This window comes from Rattus norvegicus, chromosome 1 (assembly GCF_021556685.1).
Source record: "Rattus norvegicus strain SHRSP/BbbUtx chromosome 1, alternate assembly SHRSP_T2T, whole genome shotgun sequence".
Classification (NCBI taxonomy): domain Eukaryota; kingdom Metazoa; phylum Chordata; class Mammalia; order Rodentia; family Muridae; genus Rattus; species Rattus norvegicus.
Window position 1 is genome coordinate 96,186,390 of NC_141534.1, and position 26,662 is coordinate 96,213,051.

Here is a 26,662-nt window from a genome sequence, read left to right on the forward strand (position 1 = left end):
ATAGGTTGGGAAAAGATCTTTACCAATCCTATACCAATATATACAAAGAACTCAAGAAGTTAGACTTCAGAGAATCAAATGACCCTATTAAAAATGGAGTACATCGGTCCCCAGCTCCAAAAAAAAAGAACCAAAAAAAAAAAAAAGAGTACAGAGCTTAAGAAAGAATTCTCAGCTGAGGAATATTCAATAGCTGAGAAACACCTAAAGAAATGTTCGGTATACTTAGTCATCAGGGAAATTCAAATCAAAACAACTCTGAGATTCTATCTCACATCAGTCAGAATGGCTAAGATCAAAAACTCAGGTGACAGAGATGCTGGTGAGGATCTGGAGAAAGAGGACAGTCCTCCATTGTTGGTGGGATTGCAAGCTGGTACAGCCACTCTGGGAATCAGAAAATTAGACACACCACTTCCTGAGGACACAGCTATCCCACTCCTGGGCATATCCCCAAAAGATTCCCCAACATATAACAAGAACACATGCTCCACTATGTCCATAGCAAGCTTATTTATAATAACCAGAAGCTGGAAAGAACCCAGATGTCTCTCAACAGAGGAATGGATACAGAAAATGTGGCACATATGCACAGTGGAGTACTCTCGGCTATTAAAAGCAATGACTACATGAAATTCATAGGCAAATGGATGGAACTGGAAAGTATCATCCTGAGTGAGGTAACCCAGTCACAAAAGAACACACATGATATGCACTCCCTAATAAGTGGATATTAGCCCAGAAGCTCAGAATCCCAAGATACAATTTACAGACCACCTGAAGCTGAAGAAGAAAGACCAAGGTGTGGAGGCTTCAGTCCTTCCTAGAAGAGGGAACAAAATACTCACAGGAGGAAATACAGAGCCAAAATGTGGAGCAGAGACTGAAGGAAAGGCTATCCAGAGACTGCCACACGTGGGGATCCCTCCCACATACAGTCACCAAACCCAGTCACTAATGGGGATGCCAAGAGATGCATGCTGACAGGAGCCTGATATAGCTGTCTCCTGAGAATCTGCCAGAACCTGACAAATACAGAGGTAGATCCTCACAGCCAACCATTGAACTGAGAATGAGGTCTCCAGTGGAGGAGTTAGAGAAAGGACTAAAGGAGCTGAAGGGGTTTGCAACCTCATAGGAAGAACAACAATATCAACCAACCAGATACTCCAAAGCTCCCAAAGACTAAACCGCCAACCAAAGAGTACACATGGAGTGACCCACGGATCCAGCTGCATATGTAGCAGTGGAAAGCCTTGTCAGGTATCAATGGGAGGAGAGGTCTTTGGTATTGTGAAGGCTCGATGCCCCAGTATAGGGGAATGCCAGGGCAGGGAGGCAGGAGGGAATGGGTAGATGGGTGGGGGAGCACCTTCATGGAGCCAGGAGGTAGGGAGATGGGATGGAGGTTTCTGAAGGAGAAACTGGGAAGGGGGATAATATTTGAATGTAGATAAAGAAAGTATTCAATTAAAAAAATGAAAAAAGTTGACTATCATAAACCACTACTCCATGTTCCACCTTTATAAATTTGTTTTGCATAAATCTTTTTTAAAAGAAATACACACACACACACACACACACACACACACACACACACACACACACACAGTAGTACCTGTCTTCAGACACACCAGAAAAGGGCATCAGATCCCATTACAGATGGTTGTGAGCCACCATGTGGTTGCTGGGAATTGAACTCAGAACCTCTGGAAGAGCAGTCAGCGCTCTTAACTGCTGAGCCTTCTCTCCAGCCCTTGCATAAATCTTTTATTGTAGGTTTAGATTTTTTTTGAAACCTACTTTTAATAAGGGTTCTTAAATCCTTTAACCTCCCTTCTCCCACCACCCACCAGAGATAGTGGGAAAGAAAGGTTATCAGGAGATGGGGGATGTGTTGTCAGGATATCGGAAGTTTAGTTCACACGAATCAGCATAAGCAGTTCAATCCAGAAGTCTCAAGGCTCTGTTATATGCTGTTTAAAAGTAGTTATTTGGGGCAATTTTAATCTCTAATCGTCAGGACACCAGCAGTTAAGTTCAGTAGTGTTAGGATAGTAAACATGGATTAGTGGTAGTGACGCAGCCAAGCACAGACAACCAGGCCTCCACCGAATCTGCACGAGTCAGCAGGGGTGACGAGGACCAACAGTGACGCCAAGAGAAGTTCTCTTCCATGCCTCTCTCAACGAAGCAAAGGTCAGTGAAGACGTGAGACCAACGGGGCATTGTAAAGCTCTCCGTGCAGCCCCATCACTGACTGCTGAGTCCTATTTATGCTCTCTCCAAACATGACGTGTCCTCCATGGGTCTTACCTCAGCAAAACTCCACGTGCGTCTGTATCAGCTGAGGTATCCAGAAACTTCCATTTCATGCTGCCAATTAGTTCAAGTCTACAGAAGGGGCAAGAAGCTGTCAGAGCAGCACCAGAAGGTTTATGGTGCATTTCTTTCTATGAAGTCATGAAAAAATCTGGCCATTAAAGTATGGCAGGGTGAACCAATACCGTCCAGGGTCGTCCGCCATGTTGGGTTCTTCTTAACATCACGTGTCCTTTCACCCGAGTGCCTCAGCAAATCAACATTTGACATAATTGACTTTCCAATGAAACCAGAAGTTTCCACTTCATGTCCCCCTTTCTGTTTAAGAATTTACATTTCCTCTAACATTAATAATCTATACACAATAGAAGTCATTATAAGAACCATCACATTTTTTTAAAAAATGGCTTATGTACAACATAGTCAAACAATAGTGCAACAAAATAACCTTAAATTTCTATCAATATACAATAATTAAGCAAAAAACTTACATTTCTATTATATACAATAATTTTTAAAACTTTATTTTTCTATCAATATGCAATAATTAAACAAAACGTTAAATTTCTATCTATATACAATAATTAAACAAAATTACTTTAAATTTTTCTTAATCCCTTGCTGCATGTAATATTAAAAAAACAGTCCACGCTATCACCAGCTACACTCTAGTAACGTTTCCCCTCCCCTGTTGGGAGCTGCAAGCTGCAGTCTTCCCTTTTTTGGTTCTCCTGCCTCTGAACTGCTGCATCTTCCCAGCCATCTGCCCCCTGCGGCTAGCTGTCACAAATCCCTGTAATCCAGAGAAATCAAAACTCTAGAGGCTTGCAATATATCAGTCAGATTTGTATCAGTGAATTCTCAACCCACAAAACACCCACACAATGAACTCAGAGCCAAATGATATTGATACAAGCTGCCCGCCTAGACTGGACAAATTGCCCTGTATTATCTATCCCTTCTATGATATTCATAGCTACCTGTGGCTATTAAAGGCCACGTGGATCTGGTTCTTCCACTTCCTCCATCTTCTCTGGCCTACTTTCCTATCTGTCCCCTGTCCTCTGTCTCTGAAACTCTCAGCTCCGCCTTCCTTTTTCATTGCCCAATCACAGACTCTAGTCTTATATTATAGCTGCCCTCACCTGCATATTGACAGCAATCTATAATCCCCATTATAACCAATAGCAACGTTCCACCTTAGATGATAACGACCATAACACATCAAGCAACCAAACCCCCAACTTAAGGGATTGGGACAATGGTCTTCTCATATTTATTTGCTTCCTGCTGAATTGGGGAGAATTCCTGTTTGGGGGCCCCTAAGGAAAAAATGGTTAGTCTGGAAAAAGCTCTATCTATAGCATTTATTGCCCAGCCTTTGTGTTTGTCCAGTTCTGTATTGTCTGTCCAGTCTCTGGGTTTCAGGGTCTAATATGGCTCTATTCACAGCTGAACCTAACATCTGTAAGAATTGTACAATGGCTTCTCCAAAAAACCTGCATTCTTTTAGTAAATGTGGTGGATTTCCCCTCCCAGTCCCCCCCCCCAGGAGCCTCAACCATACACCAGGCTCTTAAAGCAGCGACACGACATTGTTCAAATATGCCATCATCAGATTAGATTTGTTCTTGTAAATCAGCATAAGACCCTTCGCCAAGCAGCTGCTCTCTAGTAACATTTATCCCCCTTGCTACATTTTGTTGTCCTAGTTTTGGGGCTTTGTGCCTCCACCATGACAGCCATTGTAATTGAGTCCAGCTTCTAGCACAGCTGACACCAATCCCTTCCGATCCTGTGGGATAACCCTATGCTGTTTATTTAGCACTTAGCACTTATTCGGCCTTTCTTTAACAAAAGGAGAGTGTAAGCTATATCATATAACAACCTCTGTGAACTGCTTTAGATCTAGCATTTCTATCGGATGCCAGGTCAACTCATGATAGACAAGAGCACGATCATTAGCAGGTACACGCCGCACAAAGACTGGGAAAACTGAAGGTCCAAGCAAATCCTCTGGTGGAGCCCTCGGCTGAACCCTATCCCACTACCTTCCCAGGCTCCTGCTCTTCCTGGCCCCTAGTTTTGTGGCAGTGCACTGGGCTCCTGGCAGGGAAAGTGCATGGAGCCAGGCCAGGGCAGCAGTTGATCTTCCAGCCTAGTTTGCTTCCAGCTTTCATTGTGCAGAAATTCCCATTCTCAGTCACCAAGCCTGAACTATTTTCTCTTCCCATCAGCTCTTTGTTTGCCAAGCACTTCTACCTCTATCAGCAAACTCTCTGAGTGCACAGCCAACTCTGCCATCTTCTCTAACAGAAGAGGACTGTTGGATTTCTCCTTAACGTTTTGCAAAATAGTATCCATGAAAACAATAAGGCAAAACCAAAAAACAAACCTCCTTCTGGGAGCAAGGAAGGAGACCACCCAGCAGCAGGAGCAGCCATTTTACCAATTTCCTTAAGAAACATTGCTAACCCCTCATAATCTACCATTTCCTCTACATTAGAAGCAGGGTTACCCATTATGCCTAAGCCATGTTGGGCACCACCTGTTGGGTCCATTTAAAAAATACCCAATTTTTAATAACCTCTCTTCTAACCCATCACCGCCAGAGGTAGTATAAAAGAAAGGTTATTTGGATATGGGGGAAGTGGACCTGTTTAGAAATAGTTTTTTGAGCAAATCTAATCTGCTCTATCAGGATATATCTTAGCAGTCCAGGTCAGTAGTGTCAGAATAGCAAACACGAATCAGGAGCTTTGGCACAACCCAGCAAAAAGAGCCAAGCCTCAGCCAAATCCGCACAAGTCAGCAGGAGCCACCAGGACCAGCAGAGACGCTAGACGCTCTCTGCCATGCTGCTCTCGACGAAGTGAAGATCAGCAAAGCCTCAAGGCCAGTGAAGTGTTGCAAAGCCATCGATGCAAGCCCCTCTCACAGTCTGTTGAGCCCTATTCATACTTCCTCCACACATCACATGTCCTCCCACGGGTCTTGCCTCAGCAAAACACCTCACGAGACTGTCTTAGCAAAAGTCCCAACGAGTCTGTGTCAGCTGACATCACTCTGCCCAAATCTGAGGAAGTAACAAGAAGCTGCCAGAACACCACCAGAAGTTTGCGTTGCATTTCTACGAAGACTTGAAATGGAAAAAAAAATATTGGGCCAGGTCCAGAGGCTCTCTCACATTTCCTCTATGCTTAGATTTTCCCAGATGCACCAATTCTTCAATGTACTTTAAGGGGTGAGCCGTGTCTGCAGGACCTCCCATGCTGACAGCATATGTGACGTTTCTCACGAGTGTGGATTCTCTTCCGTTAAGCAACGATGGAAGCAGACTGAAAACCTTCCCAAATCCTTTACGTTTGAAACGTTTTTTTACTAGTATGAATTTCCTGGTGTTGTGTAAGATGATGTGCCCTCCCACCCCCAGAAGCTGTCAAGCATGACAGCTTTTATCAAAATCGTGGGATCACACATTTCCTCAGTCTGTAGACATCACAGGAGCTGTCTGCAGTGACACATCTCCTTTCCAGTCTCAGCAGGAGGGGAAATTCTTATGAAAGAGATTGATTGGAGGGTCTGGGATGTGGAGGGAGGAATCTAGAATGGCTGCCTCTGCTTCTGGGAGTGGTCAGTAGAGAACTGGACAACGGGCAGGTCTTATATAGGATATCTGAGGGGGTGGAGCTTCTCAGGGCAGAGTTTTCCAGAGTGAAAATTGGTGGGATTGCAAGTCTTGAGCTTGGGGAGCTCAGGGATTGGAGGGTTTTCCTGTTCAGGGATTGGCGAGTTTATTTTCACTCCCTTTTCCCTGAATGGTCCCATGGGCTGGGGTGGGAAGTCCCTCCTGGCTGCAGGCTTTGGCTGAGGTTCCATCTCTATGGATCTGCTCCGGGAGGCTGGGGAGGAGATCCTGCCACTGTGGACAGCTCCTGTAGTATTTCTCCAGGGCTGTAGGCTGAGGCAGGAAAAGAGGTGTCACCACCATGGACAGCTCCTGTAGGCTGAGGAAGATCGATCTCACCTCCGAAGAACTATTTCTAAACAGATCCACTTCCCCCATATCCTAATAACTTTTCTCTTCCACCACCTCTGTTGAGGTGTGGGCTAAAGGAGAGGTTGAAATTATTAAAATTTCAACGATTATTAAAGTAGGCTGCAAAACATTTACACCTACAACCCCATCGTGGGTCGAACGACCCTTTCACAGATGTTGCCTAAGAATGTTTGAAAACACAGACGTTTACATTAAGATTCATAACAAGGTTAAACGTATAAAGTAACAAGAAAAGTAATTTTATGGTTGGAGATCACCACCATCTGAGGAAGTGTATTAAAGGGTTGCAACATTAGGAAGGTTTGAGAACCATTATTCTAAAATGTTGAGAGTCTGAGGCCTCTGGTATACAGTGAGATCCCATCTCAAACAAGAATAAAACAAACCAAAACCAAAAACAAAAAATGAACTGGCTTTAGAGGCTTGATTAGTTCCTCAGCAAATACTTATGTTTGTTTTGTTTTTCCAAGACAGTTTCTCTGTGTAGCTTTGGCATTCTAGAACTCACTATGTAGATCAGGCTGATCTCAAACTCACAGAGATCCACCTGCCTCTGCCTCTGCCTCCTCGGGGATGGGATTAAAGTCATGTGCCACCAACTGGTGGTAGGCTTTATCTCTTAATGGTGGCCAGCTGCTCTAGTGTCCCCAGAGAGGTAGCTGCAGCCTTACACCCCCAACCCTTCATCAGCAAGTCTTAGGGGCATCACAACACTGCCTTCTGGGAACCCTAGTCATCAGCTAACAGTGCCTATTGCTTCTTCAGAGGATCTGAATTCAGTGAACGAAAAACGGGACTGAAACTGTGTTGTGGAATTTGTGACCCCTGGGAAAGACTCAATCCAATTATAATTAAAAGATTTATTGATTACGGGATAATCTCTGAGCCAAACTTGAGATCGTCTTGAGGAAAGAGTAAAGGGTCAGGATTTTATAAGGGGGAAAAGCCACACACAAGTAAAAACTTCCGTTCTACCAAGTTAAGTGATTAAGGCAAGTCAGAACAGTCTTTGGGTACCGGCGTAAGCAAGTTACAGAAACTAAAAAAGAAAAAGAAAAGCAGTTACATTTTGGGTGGGTATCACTGAGTCAGGGTTAACGAGAACTTATCTGCTAGGGACTGGAGTCAGAGACAACTGTTGGTGGGTACCAAGATGGATGCACAGTATAAAACGGAACTTCTTTAGCCATAACAACTGGATGCTGTGTTCAGGTTTACACGCCACTCTGAGACTTGTACGGAACTGATACTTGATTTCAAAGACCACCAACACAACACCACCAACACCAACACCAACACCGCCTGCCTCCCACTGTTAAAAATGCTGTCTTCTTGCTGAAGAACTTCTAGGAATCAGCTTGTGACTTCCCTCTCACAGACCTTTGAGTGTCAGCCCCGAGTAGTCTGAGGAGAAAGAGTGGTGAAAACAGCAAGGAACCTAGGTGGGTCATTGATAGGTGGAATTACACAGTCCAAGCAAAGTAAGGGACCTGCATCTCACAGCCTGTGATGCCACGCACAGCCACATAGTCGCCAGACGTAGTTTCTCACTGTGTTTCCTATTCAGGAGAAATATTCCAGCCCTTCCAGACACAGCCCTCTTCCCCAACATCCGCTGTCTCTCCCTCTTTCCTCTGTCTCTGTCTCTCTTTCTCTCCCCCATCTCTCTCTCTCAACACCTGCTGTCTCTCCCTCCTCTCCCTCTCCCCCTCCTTTCCCCTTTCCCCTCCCCTCCCCCTCTTCCAACCCCTTCTCCTCCCTTCAAGCACACACGCATGCACGTAAGCACGCTCCCACACATTCCTTCACACGGACACACAATGCAATCTTCACAAACGCAGAGGCCTCACATTCCAGTAACAACTAGCGGCTTCTCTATGTCCAAATCAGGAGCTCCAAATTCGAGACGTTTGTCTAGAGCCCTCCTCCACTGCCCTTAGACTTAGGCTGAATTCATTTTGCGAAGCACTGAGACCCCTGTTGGGGAGGGGTGGTATTTGTGGACTGGGACTGGACTGTAAATTGCCTGCGCCCGTTGTTTTCTGGGAAATGTAGTTCAAAGCGCGGGTTCCAAGCCGCCGTGACTTATGGGAAGAATAAGCAAGAGCCCCAAATCCTCCTTCGCGTAACACCTGCCACAATATCTACTCTAAGCCGGTTCACGGAGAATTCCTCTGGGGTAGATGTCTAGAAAGGGTCCAAGGAGGTCCCGAAAAGACCATGAACCTAGAAATCGAAAAAGCAGAATCTGGAGTTCAGGCTCTCTCTCTCTCTCTCTCTCTCTCTCTCTCTCTCTCTCTCTCTCTCTCTCTCTCTCTCTCTCTCTCTGTCTTTCCCCCAGCCCCGGGAGACAGGGTTTCTCTGTGTAGTTTTGGCAGAGATCTGCCTGTCTCTGCCTTCCGACTGCTGGAATTGAAGGTGTGCACCACCAACTGCAGGCTACATGTTATCTCTTAATGACAGAATAGCTGCTCTAGTGTCCCCAGAGGTAGCTTCAGCCTTTTACATGGTAGTCAAGTATTATACTGCTGTGTGCATCCCTAGCCAAAAGTACTGCTCTTTTCCTGGGGCTGGAGGGATGAGCCACAATTACCTGTCATTTTAATTTAAGTATTACACGAGACGTCCAAATGCATGTGTAGGACTGCTAGTAAGAGGTACAGCGATTAAAACATTTAAAGGTCATTATTTTTAGATATGATTTGAATTAGATATTATATTAATAGAACAGTCCCCGTTTCAAATTTTATGGTGGATGTCTGGCATACACACCTGTAGTACCAGGCATACACACCTGTAGTACAATGGGAAGATTGAGGTAGAAATATGGAAACAGGGGTTGGGGATTTGGCTCAGTAGTAGAGCGCTTGCCTACAGGCCCTGGGTTCGGTCCCCAGCTCCGGGAAAAAAAAAAAGAAAGAAAGAAAGAAAGATGGAAACATTAAGGATTGCCTAGGCAACAAATCTTGCCTCAAAAAGCAATAGGAAAAATTAAAAAGTAAAATATCACAAGTCCATTGGAAAACATAAATTTATGAATTCAAGACTTACTGCTAGATATGATGGCTCAGGTCTGTAATCCCAGGAGGCTGAGACAATTAGTCCAAGTTCCAGGTAAGAGCTTGTCTCAAAAACAAACAAACAAACAAACAAACAAACAGCAAAGTCAGCGTAGCATGGTGGCATGTCCCTTTAATTCCAGCACTTGGAATGCCAAAGCAGGAGGATCTCTATGAGTAAGAGGCCAGCCTGATCTACATAGCAATCAAGCTCCAGGCCAGACCACCGGCCAAGTCTACCTAATAAGACTCGCTTCTGCAACAACGAAATCAACCAACAATAACCAAGACTTGTGGCACGGTGACGCCTACTTTTATCATAGCAAACAAGAGGCAGAGACATTGGGATCTCAGGGTTTGAGGCCAGTATGATCGACATTGAATTCTCGGTATATTAGTGTGACAATATTAAAAAACAAAAACAAAAAACAAAAGGCACGCCGTAAAATTTAATCCAACATAAGTGGTCATGATTGGCCTAACATGAGTGCGTGGAACCGAACAGAACGTGCTCTTAAGCGCTGAACCATCTCCTTTTTGGACACAGGTTCTTAGGTCGCTTTGGCTTCAAACTTGATTTGTAACCGAGGCTAGCATTAAAGTGCCTGATTCTCCTGCCTCTACCTCCTGAGTGCTGGAATTACAAACATGCAGTGCTCATCCCAGTCTAAGGCAGCACATTTAAATTAGTGGCTATCGAGTGTAAGTAGATTAAATGTTCCAGGGAGAGGGGAGGGGATGGGGGCTTTTGGACAGGAAACCGGGAAGGGGGATAACATTTGAAATGTAAGTAAAGAAATATATCTAATAAAAAATTTTTAAAAATAGGGCGATCTTTGCCCTATCCAGTCATCCCCAGTCCTAATGGCCTTGTTTCGTTGCTCCAGGGGCCTTGGGACACCACACTGGAAAAATTCTTACACTTCGACAGTCAAGAGCAGGATGAGTTCTTTACTGAGAACGCTGTCCGTGATGGCTTCTGGGAAATGTAGTCCTAAACTGGGTCATTTTCTTGGGTTCTTGCCTCACTTCTGTAACTGGAATCAAGATCCAACCCACCGTAGAGCCGAAGCTGCTTAAGTTTCAGAGGCTTCAATCCCTGGATCCTTGAGAAATTCCCCCTTTAGAAAACTAATCGTACGTTCTCTTCTTCCAGTATTCAACTTCCTCTCTCGGACATTGAAACTCTCCTGAGGACTCTAGAGCAGCACATCCTTCTGGGAAATGTAGTCCACTATAAAAGCTCAGACACATGGCGGAAGTGGCTGGAGAAAGGTTGTTCCGGATCATCTCTGTGCCCTACCCGACCTAACCCGGTACTGTCCTGGTTGGTATTCGCCTGTCTTCCGAGTTCGAAGCCGTGAAGACTCAGTTTATACTTCTGAGGTGAGTCTACCCTTGGTTTTAGGTACTTTGTGTATGGGGCCTTAAGGCCTGTATTTTTGGTCGCTGGCTGCAGGCTGACTCTAGGGGACCCACCCGGTTTCCGGGATGGGGCTAGAGGTTTAAAGAGGTCTCCTCCGCAGGGACTAAGGCGGCGCGAGTGTGACTGCTTGGGCAAAAAGATTTTTGGAGGATGTGGATTGTACAGGAGGGTGAGAGAGCGTGCGCGAGGTCATCAGAACATGGGTGATAGGTGGTCACCCGATCCTCTAGTCTTCCAACGCAAAGTCGGGAAGGGGGATGGATTAGGGGGAGCGAAATATGTCTACTTCTCCTTTTATGTCAAGTTAACTTGAAAAATTGGAGAGAAAAAAAAAAAAAGAAAGCTAAATAGTAGAGACGATAAGGATTTCTGTGCTCATCAGTTTTACCAATCAGCGTGACTTTTAACTGTAGTTAGGAGTTAGATATGTTGACCCACATCTATAAATTAAGCACTATTGAGGACAACCATTGGAACTTAGTGAGTTCCAGGCTACTAGGAGCCTCATAGTGAAATCCTGTCTCAGATACGTATGAGTGTGTAGAAATTGTATTTGAAAATACTCAATTACTGTGGGAGTCCTACTTTTGTGTCAAACCCTCCGAGTAGGTGATTAGCCTTGTTTAGGGAACTCTTCAAGAATCTGTAAGTCTCTGTTGACTGCTATTAGAGAAATCAGGATTTGAAGTTCATGATTCTAGGTGATCCACTTGAGGTTCTAAAAAGACACCTTCCTCAGCTCCAGGCTTTTACGTCAGGAAACAGACATAGTGAGCACCCTGCACACTTGTACTCCATCGTCACCCTGTCCAGATTATAGTTACAAACCCAGTCCTCAGTATGGTGGGTTTAGAAGGTGGGGGCTTTTTGAAGGTAATTATATGGGAGCAGTGTCCCGGCTCCCGGAGCTGCCGGTGAGAGCGCAGTACAGAAACTCCATCTGTGGACGGGGAAATCGGTTTTCACCGGACACCAAATCTGTCAGTGCCAAAATGGAGATTGCTCTGCCACCACGACTGAGAACTAAATTTGTTGTTTATAAGCTTTGTCTCTGGTACTCTGGTATTTTGTTATAGCAGCTTAAATGGGCTAAAATGGACTCTGATACTGCACCTGCCCAGTTCAGAAACTATTTGAAGATCCTGAAATGTACTTTGTTTTTTTGTTTTTTTTGTTTTTTTTTTTTTTATGGTTTCCAGAGAGATCAAGTTCCTCTTTTTTTTTTTTTTTTTTTTTTTTTAATTTGCTCGAGTGGAGGAATCCACAGAAAAGCCGTTCTTCATGACATGAGGAACACTTTCTACTGTCCCAGTCAAAGAAAGAGTGGGATGAGATAGAGTTGGGGGATGATTAATCCTGGGGTGAGGTGGGGTGGATGTGGAGGTTTTGAAAATTCTTGAGCCTGTTGATGATGGGAATACGGAAGCAGCCTGGAGCCACAGCTTTGATCTCTGGACAGAATTTCATTTTATTTCTTATGTTATTTTTTTGTATTACTGGGCTGGGCCTGAGCCTTTCAATGTCAGGCGAGATTTCTGCTACTGAGCTCCCATGAAAAGCCCTTAGATGTGGAGAGGAACCCCAGGTCAGGAAGAGTCAGGCAGAAACAGGGATTTCCTTATGGTTCCTTTGGGAACTCTGGGGAGAAAACTATGTTCTGAGATGCTCACCAAGTCTCTGAGCTATCCAAGTCTCCTGAAAGATCCTAGCCATTGTGGAAATAGAAGCTCCACTCACAGTGGCTGGACAGATGGCTCAATGGTTAGGACCACTGGCTGCTCCTCCTGAGTCTGGGTTCAGTTCCTGGCACCCACATAGCTACTCACAGCCATCCATAACTCTAGTTCCAGCAGATACAGTTCTTTCTTTGTGACCTCTCAGGGCACTAGGGCACCCGGCATACGCACGGTACTCGGACATACGTGCAGGTGAAACACCCTCAAACGTAAAATAAATCTTTTTCAAAAACAATTCTGAGCATAAACTCTCAGGGAGAAGCTTTATTGGGGGAAGAAAAGGGAATAAAAGGCGCTCGTCTGGAGAGGCTCAAGCGATCTGCAAGGAAAAGAAAAAGAGCAGGTGTTTTCCTGGGTTCTTAAGGGGCCTAGGGCATCAGTTGTGGACATAGCATGTTTTTAAAAATTAAAGGCTGGTCATGGTGGTGCACACCTTTAATCCCAGCACTCAGGAGGCAGAGACAGGTAGATCTCTGTGAGTTTGAGACTAGCCTGGTCTACATATTTTCAGGATAGCCAGAGCTACACAGTGAGACCCTATCCAAAATTAATTAATTAATTAATTAAAATTAAAAAGTAAAAAAAAAAAAAACAGGAGGAAACAAAAATAAAGGAGCCAGGTATATAGTACATTTCAAACTCCAGTACTTGGGAGGCAGAGGCAAGTGGATCTTTGACTAGGAGACTAGCCTGGTGTGCTTAGTGGGACCCCATCTTTAAAAAAAAGAAGAAAAATCTCCTTATGTTTGTAAGAAGGTTTTGCCATGTATGCTTACAGATGCACGACAAGTTTGTCCCTTGGAACATTAATCCTGTAGCTTGTGGGTTATCCCCTTGTGGTAAGGGGATATCAAAAGGTATATTCCTCACCCTATTAATGAGGTAGGATTAATGGGTGGGTCATGGGCCTTACAAACTGAAGGAACGGGGGTCTGTCTTAGTCCCTGTGAGTATCTCTCGGGAATACTTCAGTTGTCATTATTGTTGTTTGTTAGTTTCTGAGGTAGAGTCTCACTGTGTAGCAGCCCTGGCTAGCCCGGAACTCTCTGTGTGTAGACCGTGCTGGCCTTGAACTCACAGAGCTCTTCCACAGACTTTCCTACCACATGAAGAGCAAATGCACCTTAACATTCATCTGTCAGCGCAGTCTGAGGGCATGGGAAAACGGGTCCTGGGATGCTTGGCCTGGTCTCTCCCAAAGCCATCTTCCTTCTTCAGTTCTGCAGTTTTCCCAAAGTGCCTGGAAGACCGGAGAAGCATGGCCGTTGTGGATGTCAACACCGTGTTCAAGGTGAGGTGGAATTTCTCCTGTCAGCTATCTTCTGGTTCCTGAAATGGAATTGTAGCCACATTGTCATGGTAACCATGAAAGGTTTGAGCTTCACCAGCTTAATTCTTTCTCCAGTATATGTGAACTGTAAGGGACTGTCTGGGTTTGTTTTTCTTTTCTTTTCTTTTCTTTCTTTCTTTCTTTCTTCCTTTTTCTTTCATAATTTTTTATTTTATTTTATGTGCATTCGTATGTGGGTATCAGATCCCCCAGAACTGGAGTTATAGACAGTTGTGAGCTGCTATGTGGGCGCTGGGAATCGAACCTGGAGCCTTTGGAAGAACAACCAGCGCTCTTAACCACTGAGCCATCTCTCCAGCCCTTTTTTTTTTTTTTAAATTCAAGTACTTCCAGGCCATATAAGGAACCCCAGTACTTATCTGTTCACGAATTTATTTTCCTATTCCTCGGTTTCCTCATCTGAAAGTGGAGGAAGTAATAGAATTTCCTTTAGATTAGTTTTGACTAAATTGATGCATGTAACATGTTGAGGGCCAGCTTCTTTCAACGTATCAGGGTCTGAAGAGGAGGGGTAGAGTTGGCCGAACACATAAATAGTTCAGACAGGTTCTCTTACTTTATTTTTGGTGGGGTTCAGGAGTCACCCCATAAACCACACAAACACTGATCTCAGTCAGACAGGGATGGTTTATTGAATGCACACCCTAAGACTGACCGATCAGGGCCATTGCTCAGAATTCAGGGGCTGAGGCTGCAACCTCAAACACTTTTCTGTGTCCATTTATAAAGGCTAAAGCTGCAAAAACCATAATGAACTCATACACAGGTGCTGGAAGGGCTGCCCAGTGGTCAGCCCTGACTCAAACCAATTTATGCTTAACGGTTCACAATGACCTTTAATTTGATGGGTCCAAAGTGAAGCCTGTAGTTGAAGAATTTATTAAAATTAACAAACCTCATAATCTACAGAACTAACAGGATAGGTGGTCAGCATGGCCCTGCTCTGAGTCAAGTTACTTTTCTGTGTCAGTGACTAGCAGGCATGTTACAGCAGCAGCATGAAACAGCTGGGGGGTGTGAAACAAAATGGCTGCAGCTATGCTGAGGGGGCAGGCCTCAAAAGGTTTTCTTCTGAGCTTATATCCCCAACAAAATCTTTCAGGAAATGCATAGGCTACAATGTGGCTACATTCTGTTTTTCTTCAAGTGAATAATTACAAAGAGTACAAGGAAAAGGCCAGCATGTTCCCCAATACTTTTATATGGTTAAACATTTTAGTATTACCGGTGAAAACCAATTGATCCCTAGGACCCTCATGCATTCCTGTCTAAGCAGCTTGTTACAGATTAACAAAGGGTAAGCAGGCAAGAGAGCCTCAGCCAGTGCTCTTAAGGCAGGCCGCACTTTCATGGTTACACAGAAAGGCTCGATCATTTTTATTATTTATCTTTGGATCGATCATTTTATTATGTGTCTCAGAAAGTAATCTTACATAAAAATCTTAATCATAAATCTAAACTTTTATATAAAAGTCATTCCACTTTAATTCTTTTCAAGCCCTCAGGGTGTATACCTACTCATTAAATTTGTTATGAAAGCATAGAATCAGAAAGCCGAGGGCATAAACGGCTATAAGAAGTTAATCATGCCCTTAATCAGGACCCAGCTTTACCAAGAAAGTCTCACCAGCTAGTTATTACCAGGCTGCCATCGTTGCTGTTCCCTGACCTCAAGGAGTCCCTCGCTCAGCTTTCAAAAATGAACCTTTCTGAACTTTAAATTCTTGCCCAAGATTTTCTGAATCAAAGCCACTAACAAAAACATCTTAACCTAACTTTACTAACAATATACATCTCCAAATTCTTTCCAGGGGTTATGGTAGATGTATCTACCTCCCTCTGAGGTCTTTTCTAAGGGAGGTGGTCGAGTCTTTAATCTGCTCCAGCAGCAATGCTTGGGAAAGATGAAGCACTATTATCGTAAGTGCCAGTGACAGTGGGCGGGGAGGGGCTGGAAGCCCCTCAGAGTTTTCATACAACCCATAGGTTTTGAGGGCCACTCAATAACAGCATGAGGCACACCCAGCATGGTTATGCCAGCCAGTGGGCCATCCTCTCTGAGTTCTAAAGTTGCTTGCTCTTTTTCTCACTGTAAATCCAAGGCCACTCCATGCCACCTTGTAAGTTCCAAGCTCACTACATGAGCCCTGTCTCAAAAAACAACAACAACAACAACAACAACAACAACAAGATTCCACAAAAGAAAAGTGTTGGTAGATACTTGCAAATAAAGAAAACTGCTGTTGCTTTTAAATTCACAGGTCTTTACATTTTATTTTGCTCAATCATTTAATTGTGCAGAGTCTTATTACATCTGCAGCTTGCTATGTAGATTACTCTGGCCTTGAAGCCATAGCGATCTGCCTGCTTCTGCCTCAGCAAAGGCTGAGATTAAAGCCTGGCTGTTTATTAGGTTATGAGTCGTAACTGAGGCTAGCTTTGAACTCGGATTAGAGCCAAAGATGGACGTGAACTCAGGATCTTTCTGTTCTCACCTCGTTTATTGGTTGCACATCCTTTGATCACCCCTCCTCCGAGAACAGACGTATAATCTTCTTTTTCATGATTCCCATCAGAAACCCTGTCCTTTTTTTTTTCTGTTCTGCTCAATAACTTTCCACCTAGAAAACCAAGTGCTTAAAAAAAAAAAGATGTATTTTTATTATTTTAAAGTATGTGTGTGTGTGTGTGAGTCTGTATGTGGGTACACACGTGTGAGAGAGGGTGCCTGGATTGACCAGAGGAGTTCTGTCTCTCTGGAGCTGGAGTTACATGTGATTGTGAGGCACCTGACATGATTGCTGGGAAGAGAGACACCAAAACTGTTGACCTGTGGTGCCTACACCGCAATGGTGTTCCGCTTTGGAAGGAAGGAGATAGCCTCGGCAGGCATTGCTGGCGTTGTCTTGAGTGGTCCTCATCCCTGCTTGCAGAGGTCTGCTAGTAGCCAGTGCAGAGGGGACAGATGCCAAAGGGGGCAGGGACTCAGCTGTTCCCCTTACTTCAGTTCTCTTAAGGACACAGTGCTGTTTGATTTCCTAAATGCCTTCTGTGTCTCTTCTGCCCGGGAGTATGCCCATGGCTATTTTGTGTTTCTTCTCCCCTGGAGTATGCCCATGGCTATTTTGTGTCTCTTCTCCCCAGGTATGCCCATGGCTACTTTGTGTCTCCCTATTACTATTTTAATCATAACCCAAATGCTTCCACTTGAGCGTGTCAAGTTCGGAACAGGTGGCCTCTGCAACGAATGGCTCCATCCTTCCGGGCAGCTGATGTAATTATACCGAGACAATTACATTCCCTAGCTCTGGGCCTCTCGAAGGGCCCCAGTGCAGTGCTGGATGCCTCTTACCCTCAAATGCAGTACCCCTTTGTGGGGGTGGGTGTTGAGTTTGTTCTCTTTTTTTCCTCCTTGAGATAGGGTGTCATTGTGTAGCCTGGGCATCCTGGTTAGTGTTTATGCCAATTTGGCACAAACTAAACTGATCCGAAAGGAGGGAACCTCAGTTGAGGAAATGCCTCCATAAGATTAGAATGTAGACAGGCCAGCAGGGCATTCTTTTAATGATCAATGGCAAAGGGCCCAGCCCTTTGCGGGTGGGGCCATCCCTGGGGCTGGTGGTCCTGGGTTCTATAAGATAGCAGGCTGAGCAAGCCACGGGAAGCAAGCCAGTAAGCATCGGCCCTCGGTGGGGTCTGTATCACAGCTCCTGCCCTGGCTTCCCCCAGTGATGGACAGGTACCTGGAAGCCATCAGGAATACACACCTTCCCCTCAGAATGCTTTGGCTTTGATGTTTCATCACAGTCATGTGTAACACGGCTATTTTCGAACGGTAACCAAGTCTCTTAACTCCCTGCCAGCCCTCCTCCCCGTTTCCAGCCCATCCCCTTCCGCTGTTTCTCCAGCCGTTCCTCCTCAGTTCCGAACAGTGCTCTTCGACCGTCTCTCCTCCCGGTTTCCCCAGTACTAGCAGCTCCAAACTGTAACAACCGTTCCAGCCTCTCTGCTCAGCTCAGTCTCCTAACATTTTCTCCACTAACTCTTCTCTTCTCACTCTGCCAGCCCCATTCCTTTTTTCTATGCCTCAGATGGATTTTTTTTTTTATAACCTACCCTGTCCCCAGAAATCTGAGAGTCAACCAAGCCTGAAGGTCATAAGGTCAAGCAGTTTTAACAACTAAGAGTTCTTTTTTTTAAATTGTATTTACTTAGAAGCATTCAGAATGTCAACAAAAACAGCTGCATTTTTTTTCTTTTGCAATTACAGAGTGGTATTCAGTTAACAGAACAATTATCTTCATAGAAGCTGCATTAGACACAACTGAAGATGAAAAATAAAAAAACCCAAAAATAAAACCAAAATTAAAAAACAAAACCCAAACTCCTGTCCCCATACATAACTAATTTGTGCTGTGTACCAACAAGAACCTACTTTATTTCCATGCCAGTTTCCACCCCCAGACTGTACCAGGCAAGGTTAGTGGCTATGGAAGACACCACCAGGACAGGGCTAGCTAGACACACTCGGTAGTGTGTTACCTAAACATGAAAAGACACCGTGCAGCTTACAAACAAATCTGACACAGCCTTGCATTTCAATTATTTTCTTTAAAAGACGTGAGTTGTGTACAGGGGGTTGAATGCTTTATAGATAAGAAAAAAACTGTGCTAGAACCAACTTTTCTTCCTCATCTTCCTCCTCTTCCTCATCCTCTCCATCCTCCTCATCTTCCTCTTCTTTTTCCTGCTCTCCTCAGCCTTGACCACCCCCCTTTTGCTGCACCAGGTTCTCCTTCAGCAATGTCCTTCTCATACTTCTCCTTCAACGTGGCGGCCTTCTTCTGGCTAGACTGGAGTGATTCTTTGGTTGAATTTCCAAGATGGAGAGAAGCAGCTCTCCTCAAACTTATGAATTTATTCCCAAAGAAGGCAAATTGGGAGAGAGAAATTTGCCAAGGACAAAGTCTACATTTGTGTCATCCTGGTGGGAGCCTAGAGACAGGCTTAATTCTCCCAGCCATGATGTGAGACAGCATGTAGACCGTGTGGCCAACAAAGGACGCTTGGCTATGCCCTTTCCTCTGGGATTTTTGTTGCGAGTACCTACTCAGCCACATCTCATCTATGTTACTGACTCTGCGACCTCCTAGAAGTCAAGCTGGGACAGGCCAAGGTGTCAGGCATACAGTAAAAAACAACAAAAAACAAACCCCCAAAAAACCGCACCTCATCAGACTGGACACTCAAGGGCTCAGGTTTCTCAGGGGCCCAAGGCTGCTGCTTTGAAATGCTCAGTTTCCCTGCTTTGGAAAGGGATATATATGCCTTGTGCTGGCACCCCTAAAAAAGGAGTTTTAACATTTCCCTGAAGTAACCCTCTTCCCTGTTGTGTGTGTTACCTACCGCTTTCATTTCAGGAGTTAGTGGTGTTCAGGGATGTGGCTATTGAGTTCGGTAAGGAGGAGTGGGAGTGCCTGGGCCCTGAGCAGAGGTCGCTATACAGAGACGTGATGCTGGAGAACTACAGCCACTTTGTGTCCCTGGGTAAGTCTGTCCCTCTGTACCTCATAGTTGAGAAAATGGTTTCCGTAAGGGCTACAGCTGAAGACCTGTGGGAGCTAAGTCCACCACATGCAGCCTGGAACTATTGAGCCTTCTCTCCATCCCTACAGCCGTTGCCCCACAGCGGCTGCCCCACAGCTGCACAGCCGATAAACAGCTGCCTTTGAAGTCCTTTGCTACGCTTCAACACATACTCTCTCAAGCAGAAACTTTCCTGCTTCTTTTAATTTTCATCAAGCAACAATTATTTACTAAGGTGCTTGCTAAATGGTGGCTCCCTCATTCATTCATTCATTCATTTAAAATGGCGGTCATTCTGAGGATCCTCGATTTGCTTTAGGTTCAGTTAGCTCTGTAATGAATGCCTTTTGCTATTGTGCCTTGTCTCTCTCTATTTACGTTCTCTTTCTTCGAGTAGGACTTGCCATTTCTAAGCCATCAGTAATTTCACTACTGGAGCAAGGCAAAGAACCATGGAGAGTGGAGCAAGCCGGGTGGTATCCAGGTGAGGAGCGATGCTTGCACATGTGACAAAACTCCGATGCTTATTAAAGATGAGAAAACCCACATCAGTTTGTTTGTTTCTGATCTTTCGTGTCTTCTAGCGCTAATGGACTTACTTTCTTTCAGATTTGCTGTCTGTAAATGAGGCTAAGAATTTGTCTCTAAAGCATGGCATCTTTGGGAAGGAATCATTAAAATGGAAAGTAACAGAAAGAGTTGGGAGTTCCTGCCTCGAGGAATCTCGTTTTGGAGATGATTGGAAATGCAGGGGGCTCCTTGAAACAAAACTGGAATCTCCAGATGAATATTTACAGGGAGTGGCAGCCCCGTCGGAAAAGGCGTCAACCGAATTCATTCAGCCTGCACCCATCGCTCTGAGTGAAATGACTCACTCTGAAAGGAAGCAGTCTGAGCAGGAAGCAGGTGAAACCATTACTCAGCAAGTACGAATTCCCACCAGCGACAAACTTAATGAAATGTACGAGAGCGCCTTTATCTATTACACAGATGAGATGAAGCGTCAGCAGGCTTTTGCTGGGGACAGATGTGATGAACTAAAGGGATGTAGCAGAGGATTTGCCTATGACTTCCAGCTCGCCCCGTATCAGATCAATAAGAAGCCCTACCAGTGTGAAATCTGTGGTAAGATCTTTGAGAAGCATGCTTACCTTGTTCAGCACAACCGCTTTCACACGGGGGAGAAGCCGTGCGAATGTAAGGAGTGTGGGAAAGCCTTCACCAACTGCTCCCTGCTGGTCCAGCACCAGAGAGTGCACACAGACGAGAAGCCCTACGAGTGCAAGCATTGTGGGAAGGCCTTCCTCTACTTCTCCACGTTTTTTCAGCATCAGAGAACCCACACCAACGAGAAGCCGTACGAGTGCCACAAATGTCAGAAGGCCTTTAACAAGAGCGCCAACCTCACCAGACATCAAAGGATCCACAGCGGCGAGAAACCCTACGAGTGTAACTTGTGCGGAAAGACTTTCACTTGGGCTTCCAACCTGAACGACCACCAAAAGATTCACACCGGTGAAAAGCCTTATGAGTGTAACTACTGCGAAAAGGCCTTTCTCTGTCACTCGGCCTTCATGAAGCACTACAGAACTCACACGAACGAGAAGCCCTATGAGTGCCAGGAGTGTATGAAGGCCTTCAGGCAGAAAGCCCATCTCATCCAACACCAGAGGGTTCACACTGGCGAGAAACCGTACGAATGTAAGGAGTGTGGGAAGGCCTTCGCGTGTCCGTCGTACTTTAACAGACATCAGAGAATTCACACCGGAGAGAGGCCTTATGAATGTAAAGAGTGTGGGAAGGCTTTTATTGATTGTAAAACCCTTATTCTGCACCAGAGGATCCACACTGGCGAGAAGCCCTTCCAGTGCCAGCAGTGCAGCAAGGCCTTTAGGCAGAGGTCCCACCTCACGCAGCATCAGAGAATCCACACCGGCGAGAAGCCCTACGAGTGCAAGGAGTGCGGACAGGCCTTCACTCGGCTCTTACAGGTGAAGAAGCACCAGAGAGTGCACACAGTGGGGGAGATCCTGTGTATTTGAACACTGCCCTCTATTTATTGAAAAGCCCCGTTGAGCATCCGCACCAACATACAGAAGATAAACATTGATAAATCAGAAATATGGGAAACGCCTGTGTGTGTCCCCCAGCTAAGCAGACTGCTGGGGAGAGCCTTCTGGAAGTGAGGCGTGTGGAACGCCTCTCATACCGTGCTCATACACTGTGTAACTTATACTGTGTTCAGAGTGGGAAACCCTCATCACTCTCCGCCGTTCATCATGGAACAAGAGTCTGTCAGAAGCATCTGATGACTGGACTCTTTTTTTTCTTTATAACCTACTTTATATTGAGTATTAACTCACATAGGAAAAATAAAAATTAAATTATGAATAGGAATCCTAATTCCTCACCAGTCAGTGGGTTCTATTTAAGGATAGCTATAAAAAGTACCACACAGAGAACAATGGTATGCGTGTTGTTAGCGTAGAAGCCTCACGTGCATCGTTTGCTGACTGTAGTTTACTAAGCTGACCTCAGCCCTGCCTCCGATTGCTGCCTTGTTACCTGGTAGTTCGGTTATTTTGAGGATGGGATGAGTCAGTAAGCGGGGCCTTTCGTGTAGCCTCCACACAGAAGCCACAATCAGGAAGGGTTTGGAATCATCCTCTTTATGACGCTCTCTGTTACTATTTTTGGAACATTCATATCCATTTTATTAATGACATCTGTCAGTGCTTGTCCCATGCCAAAGCTTTCAAAAGGAGTCCCGGAGTGACAGTGATTGAAACAGAACCTGAGCAGATTTCCACTTTGACATCATTTGAATCAGAAAGTCGACCCTAACCAGGCCACATGGACTCACTGCTCAAAGCGTCCACCACAGCAGAGGCACCGTGACTTCCTACTCATACTCAGAACAGTCGGATCTGCACAGGACAGGAAAGGAACTGGAACAAACCTGTAATCTACCACCATCACCATGTGACTGTTGGGTCACATGCAAACGCAGTCTGAAAATACAGCTTTGCTTCAGTGTGGAAGAATGGCGGCTGTACGCACTAAAACCAACGAGGTTCATTTGAGTAGATGCTATCAAATATCCCCCACCCCCAAACAAGCAATAAATCTTAGAATTGACAGCAGAAATACATGTTATGTACAATAAGTGTTAATGAATTTAAAGAAGTTCCTAAAAACCATCAATAAAGTGGATTTTAAAGCCTTTTCCAAACCATAGACTAGATTTCCCAGGCCTTAAGGACACATTTGAAAGACACAAACACAGCTGTCAGTGTTCATGGGAAGTAGGACATTCTTAGAAATATGTTTGTTCAGTTGGCTTTGGTGGGTTTTCAAGACAGGGTCTCTTAAACGTGTGGCAGTCCTCCTGCTTCAACCCATTGAGTGCTGGGATTAGAAGTGGGTGCCACCACACTGGCTTGAACTCAGAGATTTGAGCCTGCTCGGCTTGTTCTGTCCTGAGCTTTAACCCCAGCCCTCTTTATTCTGAGACAGGGTCTTGCTGAATTGCCTAGGCAGGCCCTGAACTCATGATCCCCTTACATTAGCCTTTCAAATAGCTGGGACTATCGAGCTCCGTCGCCAGGTACAGCTAGAAAGTTTTACTGCTATAAAATAGTGTATTCATTATTATATCGGATAAATTTGAAGTGCTCGGCGTAAATTCTGTGGGAATGTATATGAATTTTTTTTGATTGGCTCGTAAACCTATAGGAAATTCGAATAAAGCCTGGCTCCTCTTCAAGAAAATAGAAAAATGTGTTGCGTTACCATATGTGAAGCATGTGGTAGTGTTTATTTGAGATCGGGCCTTCTGTGGCCCAGGTTAGCCTCAATCTCATATCGTTAGCTTCCCAAGTGCCGGTGTATCAGATACCAAGGAAATTTGAAACAGATTGTCAACAACGCATTTGCCAATCCATCCTTTTTACTGAGAAAAAAGGTCACAGACCACCAGAGTACATTGGTGCATGTAATCCCAACCCAGGGAAGGCACAGGAAAATTAGAACTGTTCAAGCCCAAACTGGGCCACGTGAGACCCTGCTGTATGCCAGAATACTCAAGAAGGTGTATAAAAAGCAGCCAGATTTCAAAAGCAGGCGGCAAGCAAAGGCAGAACATGGACTCTGCCGGTGGGAAATTGTGCGGTAGAACGGCCGACATGAATTGTACCAGTAACTCCAGTAACTATTTGGGTGGGCTATTGCCATAGTTGAAAACGAGTCTTTCCTTATTTAAATGGAGTACTAGGTTGGCGTGGGACATACCTGGAATCGTGTCCCTGGCGAGGCGAAGATAAGAGTGCTATTGCTTCAGATTAGCCCGGGGTCCATAGAGCAGCCCCATCTCAAAAATGGAGAAAGACAGACAGACAATGCTATGGAAAGATTGAAACTGAGGGATGGGGCGAAGAACCCATGCTGTTGAGAGATTAACCAAAAGAATCGCCTGAAACCAGGAAAGGGAATAACAATTAAAATGTAAATAAGAAATACCCAATTTAATAAAGATGGAGGGAAAGAAAAAAAGAATCACCTGAATTCAAGAAGAAATAACAAAAAATGGCTTACCAAAAAATTAGGGAAAAAAACCATGATGTCCACTGACTCATTAAAAGGATCGGGATATTTTCATTTGTATATTACCAATAGCACAAATGAAAAGCAAAAGTTAATCAAAACTACCAAGAGAAAAGCCGGCTTGGATTTTAACATGCCTGTCATGCAAAATCAGGACAGAACATGTGGACGAAAATGATTGAAAGGTCCAACACGCACATGGCCTCTCCCAAATTTACAAAATAGTCTTTTATATAAGAAATTATTTTCTGTGTCTTGAACTTCAAGTCTGAATAAGTGTCAGTCAGTTCAAATCTTATATAATGCTTTCTTACTTGGGCCCAGAGATGTCATTCCAGATATTTGGAAATATAATTTTAAATAACCTCAAAACAACCATTAGTTAAACAAAACTTAATGGAGCTGAGGTGGGGAGTGATAATTTATGGAATGCAGTTGTGTGTAGCCGACAGGGTTTCCAGGAAACAAGCGGGTGAGGAGAAGCAAACGTAATACGTTAGGAAGTTAGTGGGAAGCAAAAAGTGATACAAGTTTTTTAAATGATCGACACATTCTGGGATAATCTTTAGCTATGAAGGAATTACTGACGTCGGTAGTGATGTCTCTCACATCTTTAGTTCTAGCCTTTAGGAGACAGAATTTAGATGCTCTCTGAGTTCTAGGCCAGCCTGGTCTACATAGCAAGACACTGTTCTGGGGGAAGAAAAAGAAAAGTGGGGGCCGTGGGGATCCTAGGGCCTAGTTCCTAAGGCCTGCATTCCAGCGCTAGGGGTGTAGGCCTTGGGCAGCCTTGGCTACCTAGCGAGACTCCTTCTCAACACGGAAACAATCTACACATTAGTGAAGAATGAGTCCCTTCGTGCTTCTGAGTGTAGAAAGTGGACTACGTTAGAAAATAAAGACTAACAGCTTCATTCACAGTCCTTGTCTGTGTAGTGGGGTTTTGGCCTTAACCACAGTTGGTTGAATCAGTCCCTTTCTGAGGTGTATAGAGGCCCCTTTCTCCCCTGGAGTAGAGAGTGAGGTGATGACCTTTGTACATATTAGCTCCCATATGCAGATAAATATTAGAGGTCCCTCCCTGGGTTGGATTCGCCACTTTCCAGTATATGAACACTTACAAAAGGCCAATGTTGCTAGCATTTGGTTCTTTCTCCTGTGTCATATAGCGCCCCTATCCAATACCTTTGCTGACACCTTTTTGTTCCTTAAAGCTTTGATCTCACTACTTCGTTTAAGTGAAAAGTATTATGACAGTTTTAGTTTGCATTTTTCCTGCTGTATGTAACTTGCATCTAATGCCATATTTTCCTATTCTCAAATATTACATCTTCTGTGGAACGTCTCAATACCATTTTCTGTTGAATGACTGTTTTCCTGATGGCTGTGTAAGACTTACAATCCTCTAGACTATGGTTTTATCAGTTTTCTTTCTTTATGCCTGGTTTGAATTTGTAAACTTTGCAATTCACAGTTGGAAGGCATCTGTCTTGGTGTTAATGCCTGTAAATCATTTCTTTCCATTCCAATATATTTTCCAAAACCCCACGCTTTCCTCTCATGGTTTATGATTTAAAATGTAAATGCAGGACTCCGGGCAGCTTGGGCTGTGTCGAGTTAGGCAGGGGACACCGTGTTACTCTTCATTGACGGTGACTTGGTGGTCTGAACACTTGATCCTGTCATTAAGCACAAACTCACAAGCTGGGTTCCTGTGTTTTTTGGACGTATCCCCTCCCCTTTAAAATCCGTTTTCCTTTTGAGATAAGTCCTGCTATTTAGCCAAGGCTAGCCTTCACCTCCCGATCCTCCTGTCGGTCTCCCATGTGTTGGAATTACAGGTGTAACCCACCACACCCAGTTGAACCTCCATCTGTCTGATTTATTGCCTCCTTTCCTCTCCCTCTGCTCCCTGCTCTTCTCCCCATTCCCCACTCCTCTTTTTAAGACTTAATTTTATCTGGACATGGTGCGCACACCTTTAATCTCAGAGCTCAGGATGCAGAGGCCGGTGGATCTCTGTGAGTCTAAGGGGAGCTTGGTCTACACAGAGTTCCAGGCCAGCCAGGCCCTTGTAGCGAGAGTCTGCAGTCTCATGTGTGTGGTCTGTGCCTATGAGGGTAGAGGCCTTCAAAGACTTAGGTGGCACCAGAGGCATCAGCTTGCCTGGCGCTGGAGTTTAGATGGTTGTCGGGCAGGCACGGGGGTGTTAGGAACCGGGAACTGGACTGCGGTCCTCTGCAAAGCATGCTCTTAAGCACTGAGCCGTCCCTTCAGCCCCCTCTTTTCTTTTAAAACTCACTCTGCGGCTTGTTTTGCGTTTTACATGTATGAGTATTTTGCTTGCATGCATTGCCTAGTGCCCAAAGAAACAAGAGGAAGGCATTGTATCTCTGGGATTGGAGTGACAAATTGTGAGCCACCATATTGGTGCCGAGAGTTGAACCTGGGTCCTCTGGAAGAGCAGTCAGTTCTTTAAGTATTGAGCTGTCTCTCCAGATGCCTCAAATATTAAATGCC

General features: G+C 44.7%; 1 protein-coding gene and 1 long non-coding RNA gene across 2 annotated transcripts; one reads left to right on the forward strand and one right to left on the reverse strand.

Moving 5' to 3' along the window:
- Window positions 1–7,227: 7,227 nt before the first annotated feature.
- Window positions 7,228–10,660, reverse strand: LOC148007315 (uncharacterized). Its single transcript, XR_015650555.1, has 2 exons — window positions 9,434–10,660; window positions 7,228–8,608 (listed from the first exon to the last, which is right to left on the reverse strand). It is a non-coding gene; the product is annotated as an uncharacterized LOC148007315 (long non-coding RNA).
- A 52-nt stretch (window positions 10,661–10,712) lies between these two features.
- On the forward strand, window positions 10,713–25,690 carry Zfp84 (zinc finger protein 84). Its single transcript, NM_001107500.3, is given in 5 exon segments — window positions 10,713–10,827; window positions 13,822–13,894; window positions 19,375–19,501; window positions 19,938–20,024; window positions 20,150–25,690. Coding segments are annotated over 4 exon segments (1,680 nt in total). The 5' UTR covers window positions 10,713–10,827; window positions 13,822–13,861; the 3' UTR covers window positions 21,583–25,690.
- Window positions 25,691–26,662: the final 972 nt, after the last annotated feature.